Source organism: Myotis yumanensis, unplaced genomic scaffold (genome assembly GCF_028538775.1).
Source record: "Myotis yumanensis isolate MYYU_CA2020_CCGP unplaced genomic scaffold, mMyoYum1.0.hap1 SCAF_8, whole genome shotgun sequence".
Taxonomy (NCBI): domain Eukaryota; kingdom Metazoa; phylum Chordata; class Mammalia; order Chiroptera; family Vespertilionidae; genus Myotis; species Myotis yumanensis.
Window position 1 is genome coordinate 15,348,823 of NW_027223759.1, and position 18,967 is coordinate 15,367,789.

At 39.3% G+C, this 18,967-nt stretch overlaps 1 protein-coding gene across 5 annotated transcripts in view; it reads left to right on the forward strand.

Moving 5' to 3' along the window:
• Positions 1-905: 905 nt before the first annotated feature.
• The window catches only part of UNC80 (unc-80 homolog, NALCN channel complex subunit), a 173,137-nt gene continuing 155,075 nt past the window's right edge, over positions 906-18,967 (forward strand). For all 5 annotated transcript variants that reach the window (XM_070422035.1, XM_070422038.1, XM_070422036.1 and 2 more), the window contains exons 1-7: positions 906-1,090; positions 2,018-2,066; positions 5,077-5,233; positions 6,514-6,815; positions 11,816-11,939; positions 13,585-13,658; positions 16,023-16,159. In XM_070422035.1, coding sequence (XP_070278136.1) covers positions 999-1,090; positions 2,018-2,066; positions 5,077-5,233; positions 6,514-6,815; positions 11,816-11,939; positions 13,585-13,658; positions 16,023-16,159 — 935 coding nt within the window. In that variant the 5' untranslated portion in view covers positions 906-998. The remainder of the gene's footprint in view (positions 1,091-2,017; positions 2,067-5,076; positions 5,234-6,513; positions 6,816-11,815; positions 11,940-13,584; positions 13,659-16,022; positions 16,160-18,967) is intronic.

The window sequence follows — 18,967 nt, forward strand, 5'->3', positions numbered from 1 at the left end:
TGCTTCACTTTACCCACCCCTACTTGTTTACTGCTAGATAAAATACCTAACAGAAACACCCCTATGAACTACATAGGCACTTGACTGTGATAACTGAAGGGAAATGGCAGATATCAGTGGATGAATAGGATCACCCAAGTGCACTGATGGATTAGAATAAACCACAGTTCCTAACAGCATGATTCAAATGTTCTTTCTCAAGTTGTAATTAACTAATATCTACAACTGGTTAGTTTCGGGACATTTTGGCTAGACAAGCAAGGTTAATTTTTTATGGTTACCATTTTAAAATGAATTCTCACATCAGGGAAATTTCAAGCTTGCTATCTTGCCAAGCTTGCTCCCTTTCTGGGTTGCACTTCTAATAATTTTCATGTACTCTTTCTGCTAAGCCCAAGGGTAGACTCCTGACCTCCTTCCTGGAGGTGCGAATGATGCCAGGCTTAGTGACTGCTCTGCGGTGCTCCAAAGCACCTTCTCCCCAGACCTTGACAATTCTTCAGATGCTGAGAAGCAAGACAGGGGATACCCCTGGGGTGCAGCTCTAAGGGAAGGGAGCGAATCCTGGGGCGCTGAAGAGGCCGGGCAGGGGACCCGGGGCCATGTGGTGCCTAGATCCTTTTGGCCACCCCCCCACTGCTGCTCAACCAGCCCCCTGCTCTCCTCAGCCACAGGGCCCAAGGGCACGGCCGCTGTCCACAGTGGGAGGTGCTGAAATCAGGGAGCGGCGGGAAGGGGAGAGGCGGACAGCTCCTCGGGGCGGCGCCCCCCCTCCTTGCTCCTGCTCCTCCACCCTCCCCGCCTCCCGCAGCCACGTTCCACGCAAGGGGAGGGGCGGAGGGTAGAAGGACGCGGGATGGGGCGGGGAGAGCCGGCTCTGCCTCAGGGAAGGAGGGGATGAGAGTTGGGGAGAACCACGGGAGGAGGAGGAGGAAGAGGAGGCAGCCGCTGAGGAGCCAACGCTGGGTCCTGCAGTAAGACTCCCAGGAGCCACCATCATGGTGAAGAGGAAGAGCTCTGAGGGCCAGGAGCAGGACGGCGGCCGCGGCATCCCCTTGCCCATCCAGACCTTCCTGTGGCGGCAAACCAGGTGAGGGCCAGCCTGGGCTGGGGGCACTCCCGGGCCGCCCGGTCCTCTCCACCTCCGCTGCTGCCACCGCCACCACCGCCGCCACTGCTGAGGCCGCGCACAGCCCGCAGCTCCCCCTCCGAGACTGGAAAGCAAGCCCTCTGCACCCGCTTAAAAACACGCATTTAAAAATATTTCAGGGAAGTTTGACTACAGGCAGGTGGGCAGTTGCTGGATAAATATATACGTTATTTAGGGAAGGGAGGGCAGAGAGCCTAGGAAGAGGGGGCAGGGAGCCAGGGGAGATAATTATGAGTGGTTGTGCTCCTGCATCCTATGTGCCCTCCTTCTCCTGCTGTCATTGCAGCCCGGTGACCTGTTGTTTTTCTAGTTCCTGTTTGGCAAATATCTGCTATGCCCACTTGTTAACCATTTTTGCTCGGATTCAGCGAGCGGAATGTTCCTGGTTAAATCCCTAGAGGAGAAAATGATCTTTTATAAGACTCCCCCCCCCCCCCCCCGAAAAAGCCTGAAACCTATTCCAATAAACAAGGGTTCCATCATCATTATCATTGTTATTATTAGTATTAAGATTTATCATATAAGAAATTGGATTCTGGAAATCATGACCCACAAGCTGTGTTCATTTTCCAGTTTTAATATGACTGTACATGAGTAATCCACCACTTCTGACTACTGGCAATTTAGAATCTGATTAGGAAAAATCTTCAGAATAAGAGTCGATACAGAAAGCGTAGAGATGCACATCTCTTTCATATATGTAATTACATATGTAAAAGCAAATGTGGTCAGCCATTCAACACCTGCTTATTAACAATAATTTGAGTTTTGTAGCATTATGTTTTATTCATTGGAAGATATGTCATAAGGATGTTCTAATAATAATTTTATTTATGCTGATAACAAATATCTCTATTAATTTTTCAGTGCATTTTTGAGGCCTAAACTGGGGAAGCAATATGAAGCCTCTTGTGTGGTATGTGATATTCACCATTTAATGATTTCCATATTCTGTGTGGTATTTTCAACCCAAAGAAAGACATTCAATCATACTGGCTGTATATGTATTATTCACTAGACAAATATTAGTGAGCACCTACTATGTGCCAGGCACAGTTCTAGATTACGGGAGAGAGCAATGATCACAGCAGATACAGAGTTTGCATTCTAGTGGGAGGGGGACAGGCTACTCACAAATGTGAAATACATACTAAGCTAGATAGTGATGAGCGCTATGGGGAAAAATTAAGCAAGAAAGGAGATTAGGGAGCACTAGGGTGGGGGTTTCAGTTTAGTAGTGGTAGATGGACAAGGTTTACCTGTTAACATGACCCTTGGACAAAGACTTGAAGGAAGGGAAGTGAAGAGCAGAGGGAACAGCAAGTCTGAAGGACCTTCATCTAGAGTGAGAAGAGGAATAGAACAGTAGAGAGAGGGCTGAGAAATAACAGATAATTGGGTGGTGGAGGGCCTTGCAAAGCAAGAAAAATAAATTATTTCCTTAATTAACAAAATTATGACTGTTATATCATGAAAGTTCATAACATTAGTGTCTATGAACTACTCAAAGTCACATGCAATTCTGAACTTTTATGTCCTTTATTTGTTGTGCAAGTTGAAAATGATGATATAAAGTAATTATTGAAATGATATTAATACAGAGGTGGGAAAAAATAGGTTAACAGTTGTGAGTACCCAAAACAATTTATTTTTGCATTATATTTATTTATTACTGTATTATTTATTGGTATTATTTGTCTGTTATTATTTTATATCCTTACTTATGATTTATCTTTTTAAAAAAATATTTTTATTGATTTCAGAGAAGAAGGGAGGGAGAGAGAAACAGAAACATCAGTGATGAGAGAGAATAATCAATCGGCTGCCTCCTGCACACCCCCCACCGGGTATTGAGTTTGAACTATGGGCTCCTGGATTATAGGTCAATGCTCAACCACTGCGCCGCACCGGCTGGGCTATGACTTATCTTTTAGGCTGGTAATTTCCCACCCTGTATTTATGCAAAATAGAATGCTTTGTCCTGAGATTCTAAGAAAATCCCATATCCCTACAAATTCCCATTTTACAAATTGAGAACAAAAGACATTAAATTGTGAAGCAAATAAAGTAGGATTTCCACAGACTTCATTAAAATTTGGAGTTCACGTATATATTATAACTTAATGTGGAAACCTATCTATCTAGATATTACCATGAATATTTGTAAATTACTACATAGATGACCTTCTACAAACTAGGATGGAAGCCAACTGGACACACACACACACACACACACACACACACACACTTATCCACTCTCAGTCTCAAGCTGGACTTTGTGCTGTTGTATCTCCTGCCCTTCAGAGTTGTCACAGAGATATTTAAAAAAAACTAACTTTCTAACAAGAGCCTTTTAATGGAAATTGTTTTGTATTGTTCTCAAGTTAGAGTAATTTCATACCTGAAATCTCTGAGCCTTCTTTAAACCATGCTTACAATTATCCTAGCTTGAAATAATCCTAACCTTTCTCTGTTCTTGGCAAAGGTATGTCTGACATGTTTAATGTCACATGATATTAAATAGCTAAGTCACATTTATAGATACATAGATATAGAGGTATAAATATCTAAATTGAAAGTTCTTTTACCTAGTAAAAATTACCTGAAGGCTGAGAAATTTAAATATATTTGAATTTGCATTGCCATCATACCCAAAGGCCTTTATTTCGTTTCTTTAAAAATAAAAAAGACTGGATCTCTGATTTTACTCCTTACCAAAACTTCAGCATGCTTTTCACTATGAGTTTCTCATTTTCCTTTTTGGGGTCAAAAAGTAAATAGTTTCCTTTGGAGACTATCTGCATTAAGCCACATCTCTTTTTTTCAAGGATTCTAATAATTACAATAACACCGCTCGAACACTCGGGATTCCATTATGATCACTCTAGAGCACACCTACACAGTTTTCTAGACCATTTGGGGTGCTGAGTGCCAATTGGGTTCTGTTCATACAAGTCAAATAATTATTAAATATATTTTATATTTTGTAGCTACACTTTCCTCAACACTCTATAATGATATATACTCCTTCAAAACAGACAAACAACAACAACAACAAACCTGAGTCAATCAAACTTCTTATGGGTTACTACACTCTCAGAAAATATCCCGGGCCAGGACAGAAGAGTTAAACCACCAAAGAAAATGCTCATTTTCCTCCTCCCTCCCACCCACCCATTTCCTCTCCCTTCCTTTCTTTACTCAACAAGTATCTTTATGGTTCCAAGCATTAGGTAAGGAGTGTCCTGTGCCCAGTCATTGCTGGGGACACCGGATAATAACTCAGGGACTTCAAAGTTCAATTTCTTTTTTTATTTTTTGACTTTCGTTTAAGGTAGTATTTTATTATTATTGCTATTATTATTATTTACAATCTACAAAATAAATCTATTACCACATTATAGATACAAAATAATTAGCCATTTACATTCAATAAACATTAATAATTCCAAAGTTAGATTTCTTGAAAAAGTATATCTTGTTTAACACTTGTTGAACATTGACATATGTTCTGTTCCTCAAGACACTTTTACAAAAGACATTCCACTTTGTTATGCAGTTGTGACACCCTCTTTGGATGACTTAGCAGCATTTTATAAAATATTACATCCCCAAATTGCAAGAATTGATTGTGTTGTACTCTTTGTTAGAGTAAGCTTAGTTTGATGGGTATAATAATCATTTAATAATTCAAGCCATATACTTTGGATAAAAACCTGAAAATGGGTAGATAGTAGGAAATTATTACTGAGCCACTGCATGTTTTTTAAAAAGCAATACAATTCAATGTAGGTGCATGCTAAAGAATCAGGTCCAGTAATTTGCATCTTTTAGGGTCTACAGTACCTTGATGTCATTATTTTCACCAGTCAGACTCTCTGAAACCTTATTTTAGATGCTTTCTTTCTTTCTTCTTGTATCTATAGTCCTTTGAACGAGTGTTGGTAGAAAACAAGCTGCATGGCCTCTCTCCGGCCCTCTCTGAAGCCATCCAGAGTATTTCCAGATGGGAGCTGGTGCAAGCCGCTTTGCCTCATGTCCTCCACTGCACGGCAACCCTCCTCTCCAACAGGAACAAGCTGGGTTGGTGCTCCTGTGTTACTTACTTACTTATGGCATGCCATCATCCATTGTGTTCAACATTCATACTAACGGTTACTGAATCCAGTAGGGCCTTGATTTACGAGTGTCCCGACTAACGAGTTTTTTGAGATACCAGCTGTCTCTCGGCCGATTTTTTGCATTGAGTTGATAGAGTAATTTGAGTTAACGAGCTCCTTTAAGAGCTCGGTCTCAGAACGAATTAAACTCGTAAGTCAAGGCCCCACTGTATTTACTATTTTCCCAGACACTGTGCACACATTTTCTCATTTAATTCTCACCCTGCCCCCCATGTTGGTACCACTGTTATCTCAATTTTACCAATGAGGGAACTGGCTCTCTTATTTTTTAATTAATTTTACAAGTAGTACATGAATATATTATCATTCTAAACATGAATGTTTTATAGGAAAGCTAGAGACTCTCACCCATTATAGTTGTCCTCTTCGCTCTCCCAGCTCCTAAAGTACCTACATTCACTTTGTGGTACTGTATGTATGTGCGTGCCTATGCATAAAGATTGTTTTTCTTTTTTAGGTATTTTGTAGATTTATTTTATCATATGACAGTCTATCTTAGCCATCTACCCCATGTTAGTGTTCGTGCTCTCTTCCATCCAATCCGTTCCCCTCATTTGGGTCTCTGCTCAAATGTTCCCTTCATCGAGGTGCCTTTCCTAGTCACATTGCCTAAAATATAGTAGTTATTATCTTCACAATCTATGTTATTAACCATTATACTGCCCATTTGGAAATATATAGTTAGAGGGTTGGAATTAGGGGATGGGTAGGTGCATACCCATTCCCTTCCCACCTGTAAAAATCCACATATAACTTTTAACTGCCCCTGTATCTGCAGATTCAACCAACTGCAGATTGAAACAGTATTTTCAATCCTGGTTGATTGAATCTGCAGATGCAAAAGACAAGGATAGGAAGGGTTGACTAAGGAAAAAAATCTGCACCTCTAAATGGACTGCTGTAGTCCAACCCATGTTCTTCAAGGGTCAACTGTACTTGGTATCTGACTGAGGAGATGTGATGCATGCATTTTCTCCTCTGGCAGCATGTCATTCTGCAAAGACTGCAGCCTATTAGAAGCCCCCAAAATGAATGTGCCCTTTTAGCAGGGGCTGTAAGGGGCACAGAGTAATGCTAGTGTCTCCCAGAGCAAAGCCAGGGTGTCTTCCAGACCCCAAATTGACAGCCATTGTTCTGGTCACAGAGATTGCCTTAACCTGACACTGAGGGTATCCCATGCAGGCCACCAGGATAAACTGGGTGTTGCTGAGACAAAACTCCTTCACACCCTCCACTGGATGCTCCTGGAGGCCCCCCAGGACTGCAACAGTGAGCGGTTTGGGGGCACAGACCGAGGATCCAGCTGGGGTGGCAGTAGCAGCGCTTTTATCCACCAGATTGAAAACCAGGGTTCTCCAGGGCTGCCTTGCCAAAGCAGCTCCAACGATGACGAAGAGAACAACCGAAGGAAGATATTCCATAACTCTATGGCTACTGTGGAGCTCTTTGTGTTTCTGTTTGCTCCTCTCGTCCACAGGATCAAGGTAAGCAGAAAGGTAGTGTTAGGTTGAGGAGGGACACGGGTGAAGTGAAGATGAGCTTTAAATGGTATTTCCATATTTGGTGTCCGTGTCTTTGGATGATCTTGTAACAAAACAAGACATGATGAGTTTTATTTTTATATTAGACTACTGAACATTATTTCAAAAACACAATCTTCTATATGTCATTTACCTACTTAAAAATATCCAGTGGTTAACCATCTACCCCAAGATGATGTCCAACATATTAAATATGGCATATAAGTTCAAGCATGATCTGGGGCTTAAGTTCATCTCATGGTTCTTCAAACCTCAACGTTAATGAGTGTTTTCCTCTGACCTTCTCCATGTAGACTTTATGTATGGCATTATGTCCTTTGTACTTCTGTAGCACTCTGTAGCTACTTCTATTTTAATACAGGATCTAGACCAGGGGTGGGCAAACTTTTTGACTCGAGGGCCACAATGAGTTCTTAAACTGGACCGGAGGGCCGGAACAAAAGCATGGATGGAGTGTTTGTGTGAACTAATATAAATTCAAAGTAAACATCATTACATAAAAGGGTACGGTCTTTTTTTTTTTTAGTTTTATTCATTTCAAATGGGCTGGATCCGGCCCGCGGGCCGTAGTTTGCCCACGGCTGATCTAGACAGAAGTCTTTAATTTTAATGTGCTGTGGACTTTTTGACAGGTTGGTTCAACCTAACCAAGAATTGCTTTCCAAATATTTTTAAATGCATAGAATACAAAACATAGGATTACATGGAAACCAATTGCATTAAAATACAAGTATATCCATATACTCCTTGGATCTGAAAGAGAGAATATCATCTGAAATCACCATGCTCCAGCTGTGTGATCTTGGTGTATTAAGCTTTTGAATCCTCCATTGCATAAAACTGTGGATAGTTCCAACACAGGGCAGATATATGTGAAGACATAGTACCATTCCAGAACATAGAATGAAATAAAAAAGTATTTGTTATTTCTGTGACTTAATTATAATATTCCATCTAAATGCTAAAGTGAGAGATAAGAAGGAATTAATATGCTCAACTGTTCTTTAATGGAATATTAGGATCCTAATGAATAGATGTTTCAAGTTAGTAATATATGAAGATGGTTGTGAGACCATTAAAAATCACTGAGGGGAATGGACTAATGAGTCTTTTTACCCATTTTAGTTTTAGTTAAAATTTACTTTCTTTTTTAAAATATATATTTCTATTGATTTCAGAGAGGAAGGGAGAGGGAGAGAGAGAGATAGAAATATCAGTGATGAGAGAGAATCATTGATTGGCTGCCTCATGCACACCTCTCACTAGGGATTGAACCCACAACCCAGAAATGTGCCCTGACCAGGAATCAAACTGTGATCTCCTGGTTCACAAGTCCACGCTCAACCACTGAACCACTGCAGCTGGGCAAAATTTACTTTCAATTAAAGCTGTCCCATTGCTCCTAGGAAAGGAACTGAAATTACCTGTAAATTCCCAAATGATTTGCATGCACTGGCCACATTGCCCATGAAACATACTAAAATTTTTAAATGTTGTTAGATCAAATTAAATAGCTACTTTGAAAGCTTTAACTTTTCATTTTAAAAAGTCTTTTTATAAAGGTTACACTCAATGGAATGCATTGCTTTAACTGAGACTGTTCTCTGGCCTATGGGACTTGCAGGTCCTGCCCACCTTCTCGGTCTCATCACCCTCCATCTCACCAGCCTCTCTCTTGTTCATTAACCTCTACTCTCAAACTGGACAAGTTCATTCTTGCATTCAGGTCCTTGCACTGGTTTTTCCTTCCATTTGAAACATTTACTGCCATGCTTTGCCCCTAGATTTGTACATGGCCATGTCCTTCTCATGGGTTTACTCACAACTCAAATGTCACTACCTCAGAAAGCATTTCCCTGGCTACTTTAGTGCCACAAGCACATGACTCTCTTTTTTTTTTCTTTCTTAGTATTTTTCAGTACCTGAAATTATTGTGCGCCCTTTAGCTGTTTGAATGATAAAGATTATCTTCTCCAGTTATCAGTTTCTGGTCATGTATGCATACATAGCATTGGGTGGCCCATTACATAGGACTCTAGAAGCGGAATTAGGGTTCCAGAGTTTATGGATTCAGCTAACTTAAGAGAATTTACGAAGGAAAACAAGAGAAGGCCATGAGTTCTGCAAGTATTCAGGTCTGAAGAGTGATCGTATTTACTGGTGTTATTTGGGCAAACTAAAATTGATCAACAAATAAGTATGATGCTCGAGGATAAGTGCACACAACAGAAGGAGGTCTCAGCTTGTCTTTAAGAGATACACAATCTAGTTGGGAGTACATCAGATGAAATAAAATGATGACAGTAACTATCAGTGAGTGATTGCCAACAGGGTTTAGTATAAGAGCTCACTTACTGCTGCAGTGTCCATTGGAGTATAATTTGTGTCAAGATTACTTATGAGAAACATGGGAAAAGGACTGAGCTCAGAAACTACAAAATTATTGAAACCAGGTCAACTGAGATTGGTGTCCTGCATTTCTGGAGACAAATCTGATAAGCTTTGCTTACTATTAGTTCTCTGCTTGCCGTCTCTAACACCACACTTACTGCTATGCAGCTTTCCCCATGTCCATTTCAAGGGAACGGGATTGCTCTCACCTTCCCTCCAGACCTGCCTGCCAAGCTTTTTACTCAGTATCTCTAGCTGAATGTCTAACAGGCATCTCAAACCTAACATGTCTAAAACTAGGCTCCTGAATATCCCCAAACCTGTTCCTCCTTTATCTTCATTAATGACAAAGCCAAAAATCTTTGACACCTTTTTCTCTTACTCTCCACTTCTGAACAGTAAGCTCTATCCTCAGAATGTGTCCAGAATCTACCACTTTTTCCCTCTACTGGCACCTTAGTTGAATCATCTTTCCCCTAGAATAGAGCTTCCTAATTAAGTCACGCTTTCCACCCTTGCCCTTAATGCTCAATATCCTGAGAGATTCTACCAAAGCATACATCCAATCATGTCATTCCACTACTTAAAACCCTCCAGTGGCTTCCCATCTTACTCAATCATTGCTAAAGTCAGGGGTCCTCAAACTACGGCCCGCGGGCCACATGTGGCCCTCCGAAAACATTTATCCGGCCCACCGGGTGTTTTTGCCACCGCTGTGTGCATAGGAATTTGTTCATAGTTTCTTTTTAAACTATAGTCCGGCCCTCCAACGGTCTGAGGGACAGTGAACTGGCTCCCTGTTTAGAAAGTTTGAGGACCCCTGGCTAAAGTCCTCAACATGGCCTATCAGGCCCTGTATTATTTGGAACTCGGTAAATTCTATGACCATATTTTTTCTACTGTTCTGAAATCACTTGACTCCTGGCTATTTGTTGACACATGAGGCATACTTAGGACCTTGTACTTGCTGATCCCTTTTCAAATAATGCTTTCTTTACAAAAATCTACATAGCAGCTCCTTCATTTCCTTTAGCTCCTTTCTCAAAAGTTAACCTTCACAATAAAGCCTTCCCTGGCGATCCTCAGTCTAAAACAGAAATACTGTCTGAAACATCTTTGTACCTGCTTTATTCTCCTTTGCACTAGAAGAGCAGGGGGTTTAGTATGCTTTGTTCACTGATGTATCCCAGAACCTAGAATAGCACCAGGTACATAGTGGGTGGTATTTAAATGCTTATAGAATGAATGTACTTCCACGGGGAGTCCTAGAGGCTTTCCTATTGTGGGCACTGCTGTGGTGCCAGGATCCCAATCAATAGCTACAGAAGAGCCCTCTCTCTCCCCATATGCAGATTTATTTGGATATTTCCTCAGCCTTTCCAGCAGAGGCTTCCTTTGACACTGAGCTACATTGATTCACCATTTGCAAAATCACTTTACTGTTTCTCCAATTTCTTCCCAGCTCTTATCTTTCTAGATCAGTGGTTTTCAAACATGTCTATGGGGAGTCACCAGGGGGAACTTTAGAAAACCTCACAGCAACTCTAATTTAATTGGTCTGGGAAGGGAAGGAAGTGGGACCCGGGCCTCCTGTGTTTTAAAAGCTCCCCAGGCGATTATAATATGCAAGCCAAGGTTGCAAATCACTTCCCTAAGTGAATGTCTGGGTCTCAGCTGTGTGCATTAATCTACCACATTCTCTGCTTCCATCTCTACTTTGTTTTGAGAGGCTGAGTTGTTTAACATGTAATCTCAGAACGTCACATGTTTGTACTTCTGCAATGTGAGAATGCATCTTAAGCGTAGCCTCTCAAAATGATGTGACGAAGAAACACAAAATGTGTTCCCTGCAATAGACCTTTAATTGTAGATACATTGAGTGAGTTCCGGTTGTAAAGTCAGTACAATTCAACAAGTATTTTTTGAGCACATATTGTGCACCCAATTCCTATTGTTTGTGTTAAGCATTATGATGATGATAGGGGCTGTGGAAAAGGGAAAATGCCTGATATATCCCCACCCTCAAGGAGTTAAAGATTGTTGAGAAGGCAACACTACAAAATAACACACTAGGAAGGATCTAAATATATGTTCCTGATTCTGTGAAATGCAAGAACAAGAGGTGGACTGGAGAATAGAAAGTCAAATAGCGAGCATCTGAGGATATTGCCTTATGAGGAAGACAGACAATTAAATAATTAAGAGGAATAATAATGATTACCACCGGAGAGAGATCTGCCAAGACTTGAAAGAAACAGGCCTCAGTCACTGCTAATACAAAACAATAATTTGTGTGTTTCATGCTTTGCCCAAAGCAGAGTTTTAATTAAATATTAATATTGCCTAAAGCAGACCACCGTGATTTCTGTAGTACTTGTGACGATAACCTAGGACTATTGGTTTACCATGGAAACACTCATTTGTGTGATGAAAGATTTGGAAAGTCAACCCATTTTGAAAATAATTTTGTGAGTGATGTTAATCCTTGCATGGACTGGTCCCTTCAACCAGTTCTTAGAGTCCACTTAGACCTGGATTTTCTCTTCCCCCAGGAATCTGACCTCACGTTCCGTCTGGCCAGCGGGCTCGTTATATGGCAGCCCATGTGGGAGCATAGACAGCCTGAAGTCTCTGGCTTCACGGCACTGGTGAAGCCCATCAGGAACATCATCACAGGTTGGTGCCTCAGACATCCAGTGAGATGGTCTTAGCAGATTTCCTCATGTGCAGGAAGGAGGGTGATGGGAGAATTTGCCCTTAAAGAAGTCAAGAGAAAGTAACTTTCTTTAGGGGGTTATTGAGGTGTTCCCAGTACAGGAGTCATTCTCATGATCAGAAACTCCAAACCAAGGGCATATGCTGTTGCGTTGTGTGACTTTGAATAAGTCGATTAAACTTCCCGTGTAACTTAATACAACTTTTCAAGGTACATAATATGTTAAGGAATTTTGTAAACTAGGAGTGCCATGTTATTCATCTATAGGATAAGATGTTTATAGTGACATAGCATGCTTACGATAGTCATTCAAAAAGAAGATGACATTTTTCATATAGTAAAAGTAGATTAACCCCACAACTTACATGTATACAATACATGAATTATTGAAATAAGCTATAAAATCAAGAGTAACAGTCTGTCATATGGTTTAAATATCAAGGAACTAAATAAGGAAAGATGTCATAGCCAGGAGCGCTCTATTTCAGATTCCATGGAGAGAATGAGGTTATTTCATTGGATTAAAGTAATCTGAGAGAGAAGACATGTAGGAGGTTAAAAAACTAAAAACAGTGTAAATAACACATAAGAAAATAAAATATTCAGTAAAAAACTATTACTGAAAAGCCATGTCTTTGTGTAAAACATTTTTTTCATTTATTTTCAGACCTCCCATTTTCCTATATGAATGTAGAGGTCACCTCAGGCTTAGGTTTTCTCTCTTTTTCTTTTTCTCTCTACCTCCTTCCCTCTCTCTCCTCATACCTAAACGATCATTTAACCAATGTACAAAACCTATTGAGAATTCATGTCCATGTGAATAGTACCTGGGCTATTCCCCTCCCTTTGCTTCCGGATGATATCCACAGTGGGTTCTTTTCCCTCTTCCTGATCCCTGAGGACTGGAAATGGTGCCCAGCATCTGAGGGAAATTAAACTCTGCTTAGACAATGGGGCCAGAAGAAAAAGCAACGGCACATGGTTGACACTCCCCCAGGTTTCTTGTCTTGTGAGGTTGGTAAACCACTTTCAGCACCAGATTACTCACAATTCAAATGGAGCATTGGCATTTTAGCTAACGGTGGAAATGATTTGAATTATGGTACTTCAGGGGCAGCTTATTGTGGTCATGAAAGCACAGATAACCTGAGCTGGAACCTTCATACAAGGGTGTGACCTTGGGCAAGTTAAACTTGCTGTGCTTTATGTTTTCACCTGTAAAATGGGTCTAATAATATACCACATGCTACTATACGATTACTTTAAGGGTTAAATAAGTTGATATATAACAATTGTAACAAACTTGGCAGATATTAAGTACTATGTAGATGTTAATTTTTATTGTTTTCAGTATCACCAACTTTTTAGCACCTTAACCTATTGAGTCAGACTGAATAGATGATAAGATCTATCTAGATTGACAACGTAGAAATGCTAATTTTTGAATTAGTTATTTGATTTTTCTTACAACATATGTTATTAAATATCTTCTTTCCAAGGTGATAATGAACTGTAAAAATAGGTATTTTTATTTGAGAATGAAATGAACTTACAAAATAAAATGAACTTACAAAATTTGTGATAGAATTTCTTCCATCTTTGCAGCTAAGAGAAGCTCTCCTATTAACAGTCAGAGTCAGACCTGTGAATCACCAAACCAGGACACAAGGCATGGAGAGGTGAGTTCATTTTTATTAGGAGAAGAAAGGGGGCGGTCATTCCTTGGACACTGTGTAGTGTGAAGGGTAAGACATGAGTTCTAGGATGATTCAACTTGGCTTCAATGCTGGCTCCTCCTCCCTGCATGTGAAACTTTAAACATCCTCACGTTTTATATCTATCGATGTGGAAAGTAATCTTATGCCCGTCCCAGAAGTGTGGGTGGGGTGCTGAAACAAGACAGTGTTCAGCTATTGGTTAGTGTGTGGTAAACAGCTCTTTATCTCAATGGCTATCATGTAACATTAAATGTTAGTTATCATTTTTCATCCCACGTTAACTAATCATCTTGTTCTAAGTCATTTATTAAATCCCCTATTTGTTAGGCAATCCTCATGTAGGTATGACAGTGCTGTCGCAGGTAGGGAGGTGAGAGTAGAAGAGTCATAATATACAGTCCTACCCTTAAGGAAACGAAATGTTTAATGAAGAATCAAGAGTAATACAATAAAACAGAATATGCATAATAAATCGAATATAATTCAATGGAAATTTTGCATGCACTATTTGGTTTGGAAAAGAAAGAAATGAAGGCAAGAGTAGTTCAAAGCTCCTGCCACTAACTTAGCATGTGTCCCAAGGACCTGCCTTCACCTCCAATTCAACATGCACAAAATACAACTTGCTGGCTTCCATCTAAATCAGATCCTTTTTTTCAAATGATGGAGTATTACTGCTAGGAGTTTCATCATTCTTTATACCTTCCAAACTGAAAATTGTGAGGTGCTATTATATCTGCTATTTACTGAGCAATTGCTGAATATAGACACTGTGATTTATATGTGTCTCATCTCTACATTTCATCTCTTCTACCATGTATTTTTTTTTCACTTTTAACATTTTTGAAATTGAATGTATTTGATGATCTTTGTCCTCTGATGGTCTCCCTGCTTGGTAGCAGTCTTGATATAGTTGTCATTATTGCACAGCATGAATTTGGTCATTTCCATATATCTGAATTTGCAGAATCAGGATTGGTGGTTTTAGATTAGAAGAATATGTCAAAGGGTATAATGGCGCACTCTTTTACAAAACAACATTCTTAACACAGAAAAGGTCGTTCCATGAAAAATCACATATCCACAACTCAGTTAAAATTTCTAAATGTAAAAAAATTTTTAGGTATGCCTACACCAATTTATTTCACTTATATTTTTCTTTTTACAGACACACCAGATGGATATATAATCAAAATCTATACCTACATAAGTCTGAGATAGCCCCTTTAATAAGTCTGAAATGGAAAGTCCTCACTGATAAGAAGTGTTCTAGCTTTTTCCTTAATTGAACATAAAATAATGGTGTATCTTATAACTGATAACATCGTAGATAAAATGCATAAATGCATTCATTTTCCTTAATCCTTTCTATTTGATTTTTTTTGCTGAGAAATCATATTTTGTTTTCTTTTTTTGTTATGTAGCTCAGAAGTGTTCTTTATTCTCTACTACTACCCTCTAACTCCAAGTCCTCATAACTAGAATAAAGCTTGAACCACCTAATTGGATTTTCTACCTCTAGCCTCTCCTGCTTCACATAAATAACAATTAATAATGTCTGACTAATCTTCCTAAGGCATCACTTATTAACTCACCATTCCACAGAGGCTTATTATATGCCAGGTGTCATCATTTCATCATATCCCTTCCTTCTTAGGACCCTATGGATCCATTACCTCAAGACCAAACTCCCCTCCCTAGTTCTCTGTGCTTCTACCACCTGGCATCACCCTTATTAAAAGACCCTGGTTATCCCCTCCATTAATTAAGCACTATGTCCAATATACAGAGCATGCAGTCTTAGTCTCTGAGTCTTTGTTCAGAATAAAGGTCATTGTATCCAACTGGAAAAAAAATATAGATTATGTCCCTACTCCGCTGAGTGGTGGAAAAACCTGAACCTTGCACTTCCACTTTCATGTCTAGCTTCTATTTGATTAGCTCTTACTAACCTGTTGCTTGGTTTCAGCCTGATGACTCTATTTGGTCCACCTCAGTATTGGCATATCTGATGAATTATTGGTTTGTAACTCTTCTCCTGTGGATACTGGGTATGGAGGTGAAAAGGGACTGAGTCAAGGGAAAAATGAAATCAGGTATATAAAAGTACTTTGCTTAATGTTTAGATTGACACCAGTGCTCTCTCCAAGTCCATTTCCACTCTGTTAGTTGAAGGCAAAATTCCTCGGACTATGACTGTAAAAGGAGCTATGCTGCAATTTTTTAAGTTAAAAAAACAACAACAGTGTATGTAATATGATAGCTGATTCTGGAGGGTATACCTGAGGGGAAAAAAGATTAATCTGCTATCTCCTCCTCCTAAAGGGCCTCCAGGTGGTCTGTGAAACCTTCCAGTCAGATTCCATCTCCCCCCAGGCCACCATGTCAGGCTGCCACCGAAACTCCTTTGATGGAAGTCTGTCCTCCCAAACTTCCCAGGAAAGAGGTCCATCGCATTCCAGGTACATGATGTTAAGGGCAAAAATGTATCCCCAGTCACCAAAATCTAAACATGCATTTTTGGCTACTTGTATAGTCTCCGTTCCTTAGAATGTGTGCATGCATGATATATATATATATATATATTCCTGGTCAAGGTATAATGACATTAATAATTCCAGAAGTATGCTATGAATGGCTCTCATTTAAACAAACTGGAGTGGAAGTACATGTCTGAATTAGATAATATTTTTAATATTTAAATACAGAAACTTCAATGATCTATCAAAGGATTATGTTGTGGGGATGTGGAAGGATCTGCTGTAATGTATGAGAATACTTTATACCAGGAGGTCCTGGTATTAAAGTGGGTGCTGCTACAGTATTCACAGGGGATTGAAAAATCTGTTCTTTGTAAACATTCCAGTTCTGCCCCTGTTAGCTTGTGTACATGGTGAATTTGCTTACAAAATGCCTTCCTTAAGTACAAACATTAGTTTACTTCTTCCTACTCTCTGCTGAAATGATGGAAGCCTGGATTCATGAGGTGTGCCTTTGTACCCAACCGTAAGCGCCACCTACTGAGTGAGAGACCCTGAGACCATTTATATTTCTCCGTTTTCAAAGGAGGCTACTGTCTAGTGCAGTGATGGCGAACCTATGACATGCATGTCAGAGGTGACACGTGAACTCATTTTTTTGTTTGATTTTTCTTTGTTAAATGGCATTTAAATATATAAAATAAATATCAGAAATATAAGTCTTTGTTTTACTATGGTTGCAAATATCAAAAAATTTCTATATGTGACACAGCACCAGAGTTAAGTTAGGGTTTTTCAAAATGCTGACATGCCGAGCTCAAAAGGTTCGCCATCACTGGTCTAGTGGATATTATTTTTTTAAAAGGTATTTTAAAAATAGTTTTGTAGCCCAGCCAGGTGTAGCTCAGCGGTTGAGCGTCGACCCAGGAACCAAGAGGTCGCCGGTTCGATTCCTGGTCAGGGCATATGCCCAGGTTGCGGGCTTGATCCCCAGTGGGGGGCATGCAGGAGGCAGCCAATCAATGATTCTCTCTCATCATTGATGTTTCTATCTCTCTTTCCCTCTCCCTTCCTCTCTGACATCAATAAAAATATATTTAAAAAAAATAGTTTTATATACCACAAAATTCACCCATTTACATGTACAATTTAATGATTTTTTTACAAATTTACAGAATTGTGCAAATTTCTCACTGATCTCATTTGAGAACATTGCTACCTCCCCAAAATATCCCTGTGCCCATGTTCAGTCACTCGCATTCCCACACCCTACTCTAGATGATTACTTAGTATACTTTATGTCTCTCTATAGTTGCATTTCTGGACATTTCAAATAAATGGAATCATATTTTTGCATCTGGCTTCCTTCATTTACATAATATTTTAGAGGTTCATTCACATCATAACATATACAAGTGGTACATTGCTTTTTATTGCTGAATAGTATTATATTGCATAGACATATTTCATTTTGTTTATTCATCAGTTGATAGATATTTGGGTTGTGTTGACTTTCTACCTATTATGAATAATGCTGCTATGAATAATCACATATAAGTGTTGGGTGGCCATGTTTTCAATTCTGTTGGGTAGATTCCTAGGAATTTCAGTTCTTCTGGGTTGTATGGTAAATTTATGTTTAACTTTTAAAGAAACTGCTAAACAGCTTTTCAAAATGGCTGCACCATCTTATGTTCCCATTAAAAATGAGTGAGTTCATCTTTTCTGTTTATCCTTGTGTTAGAGTGTGTAGCCACTCTACAGGGTCTGAAGTGGGAACTGATTGTGGTTTTAATTTATATTTCCCTAATGACAGGTAATATTCAGTATATTTTATGTGCTTCTTAGCTATCTGCATATCCTCTTTAGCAAAATGTCTACTATTCAGATCTTTTGCCTATGTTTTAACTGGGTTGTTTGTCTTCTTACTGGATTGTAAGAGTTCTTATATTTTCTGGATAAAAATCCTTTATAAAAAAAAGCAACACACAAACACAGATGATTCACAAATATTTCCTCTCAGTATTAGCTTGTTATTTTATTTGGTAATTTTTTTAATGATCAATCTCCTTATGGCACCAAACCAGGCTACATGGGTGCAGTATTGTATACAGATTTCTTAGAATTGTTGAAAGCATAGAGCCATATGAATATAATTGCTTTTAAACCAAAAAAACCAGTATGTAGTACTTTAAAAAAGTAATATATAGATAGTTATTTATCATCATATCTTCATTTTGAACTTTAAAAGCAAATGAGCTGGTTGAATGATCTTTTGCTGGTTGAGAATGTGAATTTTTTTACAGCAACTTTAGTTGCGTAAGCAGAGATTGTGTTTATTCACGTGATTTACTGCACCAGGTCAATAGTGGTGATGAGCACTCCACATCATTTTTAATGTGGAAGGAACCTGAAGGGTAACCAATCAGATCTGATGCACCAACAACAGTTTAACCACTGAAACACTCTCAGCAATGTGTAGGCTTACCTTCCCCCTCTCCCCTCTTGCTGTTTCTTTTTCACATTTATGCTTTACTCTGCTGAGTTATTTAGAGTTCCTTAAATGCTCCATGTTCACTTTCAAATTCTAACTTTGGAACAGTCTTTTCCTCATGTAATATCGCTTTTTCTTCTTTCATCTAATGATGATCCTTCAGGATGCAACTCAAGAATCAGCCTATTAAAAATATTGTAAGCTCTCCAGGTTGAGCTGTGTTCCTTTTTTATACAATCTGTATATAATGTCTAAAATAAAAGTAATACTATTTGCCTAGTTTCCCCAATTAAAAC